Source organism: Palaemon carinicauda, chromosome 11 (genome assembly GCF_036898095.1).
Source record: "Palaemon carinicauda isolate YSFRI2023 chromosome 11, ASM3689809v2, whole genome shotgun sequence".
Classification (NCBI taxonomy): Eukaryota; Metazoa; Arthropoda; class Malacostraca; order Decapoda; family Palaemonidae; genus Palaemon; species Palaemon carinicauda.
In genome coordinates, this window is record NC_090735.1 from 2,307,462 (window position 1) to 2,314,525 (window position 7,064).

At 35.5% G+C, this 7,064-nt stretch overlaps 1 protein-coding gene across 3 annotated transcripts in view; it reads right to left on the reverse strand.

The window, feature by feature from the left end:
* Positions 1–605: 605 nt before the first annotated feature.
* Positions 606–7,064, reverse strand: part of LOC137649557 (putative cyclin-dependent serine/threonine-protein kinase DDB_G0272797/DDB_G0274007) — a 12,247-nt gene continuing 5,788 nt past the window's right edge. For 2 of the 3 annotated variants that reach the window (XM_068382543.1, XM_068382545.1), the window contains exons 2-4: positions 5,160–5,962; positions 2,425–2,588; positions 606–923 (exon numbers count right to left, since the gene is read on the reverse strand). In XM_068382543.1, the coding sequence (XP_068238644.1) occupies positions 775–923; positions 2,425–2,588; positions 5,160–5,962 (1,116 nt within the window). In that variant the 3' untranslated portion in view covers positions 606–774. The remainder of the gene's footprint in view (positions 924–2,424; positions 2,589–5,159; positions 5,963–7,064) is intronic. The other variant, XM_068382544.1, reaches the window with a different exon arrangement.

Consider the following 7,064-nt stretch of genomic DNA (forward strand, 5'->3'; position numbering starts at 1 on the left):
GATTTTTGTTCAAATTTCAACATATGTTCAACCGAACAGGACTTTTTTTGTTTAATGTGGAAATTCCGACAGAGTAGGAATGTCAAGTGATAATCATGTTGACTTCTTGCTTGCTTACTGACCAGAATTAAGTTTTTCCGTCCGTCTAATTCCCCATTTTAAGTAAAAGTAAGTTAAGTAAGTTAAAAAAATCCTAATATCAATCTGTAATCCTCCGTGAAAATACTGTTCTCAGTCGTATTTCAGTAAAATACGGGCGACCGTAATTTGTACCATACTTTGTTATTATCTCTTACGGGTTGGTGACCGTAATATCATTCCTTCACGTCAATATATCCGATTTTGAAATAGTAAATGCTTGGCAACATTTATTTATTTATTTATTTATTTTTTTTTTTTTTTTTTTACGGTAAACTTTTTAAGTGTAGGCTAAGAAGCGTAGTACCAAAATTAGAAATTTGGATACTTCATCCTAGAATTTAAATGTAAATATACACTGTTAAAAATTTCCCGTAAAAGATGGCAAAAAGCCTGAAATAAATGTTGCCAGGCATTTACCGTTTTAAAAAATGACATATTGACGTGAAGGAGTGATATTACGGTCACCAACCCATAAGAGATAATAACAAAGTATGGTAAAATTACGGTTGCCTGTGTTTTACTGAAATACGGTTGAGAACCGGATATTTTTTACGGAGAATTTCAGATCAAAATGACGGTTTTTCTATGTGTAGATATAATGCAAATTCTCTCAGAGGTTCTTGCAGAGAATGGTTAATGGAATTTCTGTTCCAAAAATCTTACTGATGAAGACATGTATTCTGGAAAGTCTAGCTTTCCATTCCGGTCGAAATCGAACTCTCTCAGAAGGAAGTCAATCGTTGAAGCCAGTTCTTCCTCTGGAATGATACGCTCCTCCTCTCCTGAAAAAAAAGGCAAACCAGAATTAGCAACAGGGGGAGTGAAAAGGTTTTGAGCTTTTTTTTTTTTTTTTTTTTTTAAATATTATACAGTAGTGTAGGCCTACTGCTGAAAAAGAGCTCAAACTACACCCAACTGAAGATAGATTTCAAGTTACTATTATCATCATCATTATTATTATTATTATTATTATTATTATTATTATTATAATAATAATAATATTAATAATAATAATAATAATAATAATGATAATATAATGATAATAATAATGATAATGATAGTATTAATTTATTATCGTTATTGTTATCGTTATCGTCGTTGCTATTGTTATTGTTATTGTTATTGTTATTATCATTCTCAATATCAATATCCTCATTATTATCATTATTATCATTATCATTATTATTATTATAGCTAAGCTGCAACATTTGTTGGAAAAACACGATGCTATAAGCCCAAGGGCTCCCATAGGAAAAAACAGCCCAGTGAGGAAAGGAAATAAAGAAATGAATAAACTACAAGAGAAGCAATAAACAACCAAAATGAAATATTTTAGGAAAACAACAACATTGAAATAGATGTTTCATATATAAACTATAAAAAGCTTAAAGAACAAGAGGAAGGACTAAAGATAGAATAGTGTGCCCGAGTGTGCCCTCAAGCAAGATAACTCTACCAGTAGAGATAGAATTTATCCGCAGGTACCGGGAGTAAATAACTTTATTATGATCGATTCCGTGGTAAAAGGGTGTAAATTAACAAAGTTGAACAAACTATTATAATCCATGGAATATCATTCAGTAGATGAGTGGATGAAACTATAAAAGAGATTACTCGAGCGCCATATGTGGATGAGATTATGGTGAGGGGTAGATGGAGATGGTTTTGGCATGCTCTTCGCACTCCTCAAGAGAGATCAGTTCACCAAACTTTCAACTGGGCTTCAAGGAACTAGAAGAGTTGGAAGACCCAGGTCTACATGGCTGAGGACTATGAAGCGTGAAGTAGAAGATGTAGTAGTATTGACTTAAAAGCTCAAGATAGAGACGACTAGCGAAATCTAACCGAGGCCCTTTGCGTCAATAGGCGTAGGAGGAGATGATGATGATGATGATATGTGTAGATTCCATAAAGATAGTCTGAGTTTTTTTTTATCAATGCTATATCTTGAGAATTTTAAATTCATTTTCCAATTTTGTCACATTTTGAACATCTTGAGCTTTTGATTCAATACTTTTCCATTCATCATCTCCTACTCCACGCTTCATAGTCCCCAGCCATGTAGACCTGTTTCTTCAAACTCTTCTAGTACCTTGTAGAGCCCAGCTGAATGTTTGATGAACTAATATCTTGCATAAATTTCTCAACTTTACATCATGAAGCGATGACCTCAAGTAAGGAGGTAAAATAATATGAAAGATATTCATAATTCGTTGAATATCGTCTTCAGAAAAAATTAATAAGCACGAATATATAAAAAAAAAAAAAGATTTCATGAAATACCGTGAAAGAAGGACTGCATGATTTCGGTCCCATCAAGTTCCAAGTCTTTATCGTAGTCGTGAGCAACGAAGAAATGGTATTGCTTCTCATTTTCGGACATCTGGGTAGAGTCGAGGAAGGCTTCGTCGTGCAAGTGATGCTGGACGTCGTGTTCTCTGGACTCCCTGTTGACGTGAATGCAAAAAGTTTATGATCAGTCTACCTCTTCTATAAAGATCCAGCCGGTCTACAAAAAATTTACAGCGTCTATAATAATCTACGCTGCCTATAATAGTCTACCCCGTCTATAACATTCTACCCTCTCTAAAGCATCAACCTAACCTAACCTAACCAATAAAACCTCCAATAAAAGAATGGATCTATCATGCTTGGTTCAAACCATGTCTTCAACCCATAAAACCTGGCTTGCTGGTAATGCCCTTGCCTGATGATTCCCAGACTAGGGTTCGAGTCCTGCCCAAACTCGTTAGTTTTTTAGATCACCGCAACCTTACCATCCTTGTGAGCTGAGGATGGGGCCTTTGGGGGGAGCCTATAGGTCTACCTGCCGAGTCATCAGCAATCATTGCCTAGCCCTACCTGGTCCTAACTTAGGTGGAGAGGTCCCTTGGGCGCTGATCATATGTATATATGGTCAGTCTCTAGGGCATTGTGCTGATAGCTAGGGCTATGTCAATGTCCTTTGCCTCTGCCATTCATGAGTGGCCTTTAAACCTTTAAACTTAAAATATTTGTAATATAACAAGTAATAATAAAATCTTCGTCAGTGAATAGATTTTAGTATAAACGGATATAAGCGTAACACCCACAAGTACATTGGGGGCACCTTCGTTAGCCCTTTTACCCCCAAGCTATGTTGAACTTTCAAGCACATTTTGCTATATCTTTTTTTTTTTTTTTGAAATTGCTCTAACAGCCTTAAGTTTTGTCATAGAGAGGTCAGGTTGGTCTCATTCTTTTGGAAAATGTCTGAAGTTTCTCATAAAGTTATCAAAAATATGCAAAAAAAAAACATGTAAATAAGTGTTTTGCAAGAACGTACCGGTGCGTCCATTGGGGGGCAACTTCGTTAAGTATGGTATGGAAATCCCTTTTCAGAGCCAAACTCTCGCAAGTCAGGAGCTTTGACGGACGACATGCCCAGAAATTTAGTCGAAAAGTGATTGTAATAGATAATTGGCAGTGTTGAAATGAGAGAAAAAAATAGAATACTTAGTATTAATGCGGTGGATTACTGTTTGCTTTCAGGAAATACTGTAGGGGGTCATGTTACTAACAATATTGATGATACATTTTGATTTCCTATGTGAGGATATGTTTGCTCGCGCACACTTATGACTTTCCTACTTTTTGATAAATTAAGTATCTGCTAACACATACCAATAGGTGACGATAATGTCATGAATGAAAGGCCTTGTGTGGACCTCTAGACTCGCGGTGGTCAAGTCATTCGATTTTTATACCGCCTAACAAGTACTAATTCTTCTTCTTCTCATCCTTGTTGGGAAAGCAAGATGTGAAATATGTTGCAAACCTGTAGAAGTACTGATTTAAAAACTCAAGATAGAGACGACTGGCGAAATCTAACCGAGGCCCTTTTCGTCAATAGGCGTAGTAGGATATGATGAGACGGTTATGTTAGATGAAGAAATACAGAAAACAATGATATAGAATGCTAGAGATACGAGGAATAAACTATAAGGGAAAATAGTGCAGATGGGCCAGGTAGCAGATAGATTGGAGGAAAAGAGAAGAAAAATCTTGAATAACTACGAGTCAGAAAGTCGTGTAGAACAACAGAAAGGAATTGATATGTTAAAGTTATGATCAGTGACTAGGGCATTGTCCTACTTGCTAGGGCATTGTCACTGTCCCTTGCCTCTGGCATTCATTAATGGTCTTTAAACCTTTAAATAATAATAATAATAATAATAATAATAATAATAATAATAATAATAATAATAATTGAAAAGACATCTCAGTGGCAGGCAACCAACAGAGCTGTGATCAGGACGATTGAAACCTTGCAAGAAAACTGTGTGAAATATAAAAAATTCACGGAAATTTCAACGATTTTTAAATAGAAGACCTAACTTTGTATTGAATAAAAACAGCTTTATAAAGAAGTGAATTTCTATTGATAATCATTTTATATATAATAGAGTTATTTCCACTTCATTTTATCAGCAGAAAAGCTTGAAGAATGAGAAGAATTTCTAAAATAGTTTTTATCAAACCTGCAGCAAATGATTTTATGTTGAACACGCTGACAGAAGTCTCTTTTTATAGTTTATATATGACAGATTTATTTAAATGTTGTTACTGTTCCTAGGATACTTTATTATAATTGTTTATTACTTTTCATGTAGTTTATTTACTCCCTTATTTCCTTTCCTTGCTGGGGTATTTTTCCCTGTTGGAGCCCTTGAGCTTATAGCATCCTTGTTTTCCAACTGGGGTTGTAGCTTAGCTAAAAATAATGATAATAATAATAATGATAATAGTAATAATAATCTTACCATCTTGCCATAAAAGACTAACAAACACTAATTTCAAAGTTCTATTTGCCATGAGGTCTCCTTTTTCCTTAAGCTTTTCCCTATGGAAACTAAAATACATTATGAAAATCCCATTTTCCCTTCTGATACTACTTTTTATAATCGATCTCTATGATATCTTCCCTACTTTGGGTATGAACACTTTTCAGAGCAAAAAGGTAAAAGTATAATACTCACAAAATTTGGTTTTGTTGAGAGATCTTGTCCCCAGTTGACTCTGGTTGAAGGTGCACCTCGAGATCATGTACCTGCTCTTGTTGATGAAGCATCTGCTGCTGCATCTGTTCCTGCTGTTGAAGCATCTGCTGCTGCATCTGTTCCTGCTGTTGAAGCACCTGCTCTTGCAATTGCTGTACTTGCTCGTGGTGTTGATGCACTTGCTCTTGGTGTAGATGAATCTGTTCCTGGTGATGAACCTGCTCTTGGTGAGGTACCTGTACTTCCTCTTGGTGTATATAAATTTGTTCCTGGTGATGAACCTGCTCTTGCTGAGGTACCTGTACTTCCTCTTGGTGTATATGAATCTGTTCCTGGTGATGAACCTGCTCCTGGTGAGGTACCTGTACTTCCTCTTGGTGTATATGAATCTGTTCCTGGTGATGAACCTGCTCCTGGTGAGGGACCTGTTCTTGCTGTTGGTGTACCTGTTCTTGCTGTTGAAACACCTGCTCGTGTTGCTGAATCATCTCTTCCTGCTGCTGAATCATCTCCTCCTGCTGTCGAAACACCTGTTCCTGTTGTTGAAGCACCATATCATGATGCTGTTGTATCTGATATTGGTGCAGCTGTGCCTGTTCTTCGTTTTGAATCTGTTCCTGGTGTTGGAACACCTGCTCTTGGTTTTCCTGTGTGTGTTCCTGCTGCTCGTGGATATGGATTTCTTGAAATGGGTTTTGCTGTTCATGTGCAAGGGACAACATGGCCAGTAGCAGAACTAAAGCAAAAGTCATCTTTACCTTTAGCATGTTAGCTGTACTCGTCTGCAAGAGGGGATTACCTTATTAAATCTGACGCCATTTTTAATTTTTTAATTTATTAAGCTACCTAATGTGAACAATAAGTGTTCACATAGAATTTATTCAATCTTATGAGAATACAATAAGCTCCCACTAGACATCCGAAAGACTGAATATATTAAGACTTTCAAGGGGGAACTGAAGACTTTCATGTTTTTTAAGTGCTCCAATGATATGTAATTAACAATAAACGGGCAATATGCGATGTGAAATGTTGAATGCTTTGGAACAAACATGATAAAATGACTCCTGTAGAGAGTAGGGTTCCCCTGCTGTTTAGGACCAGAAAAGAAGCCCTTAAAGTAAAGTGAGATATACCAACATTCGTCAAAATGATTTCGGTTACTTGAATTGTTTTATACTTTAAAACGATGATTCAGGAAAGTTTTTAAACTTCAGTAACGCGTTTTCGATAACACTTGTGAATTAATATATTTAGATCAATTGTATAATAGTTCATCGCTTTTCCTCACCCTTTCTCTCCCTTTGACTACAAAATACAAGTCTCCACATATTTCTTTCTGATCTAGAAAAAATTAACTCTCTCTCTCTCTCTGTCTCTGTCTCTGTCTGTCTGTCTGTCTCTGTCTCTCTCTCTCTCTCTCTCTCTCTCTCTCTCTCTCTCTCTCTCTCTCTCTCTCTCTCTCTCTCTCTCTCTCTCTCTCTCTCTCTCTCTCTCTCTATTCAGAAAATTTTATAAGATATGCTTCCCTGTGTTCAACTTTCTTGTGACCTTTCAAACCAGGTCAAGAATAAAATTACTTAAAAAATCATGGATAGAAGAGTATTTTGTATAACAATAAAACACTCCACAGAAAATTGAAATGTGATTTTCCTCTCACCCATACAGATATATATATATATATATATATATATATATATATATATATATATACATATATATGTTTACCTATCTATCTATCTATCTATAAATGCACGTGTGTATAAATGGGTACACTTACTGTGCACATATAATTGCCTATACTGTGTATATATATATGTGTATATATATATATATATATATATATATATATATATGTATGTATATATATATATATATATATAT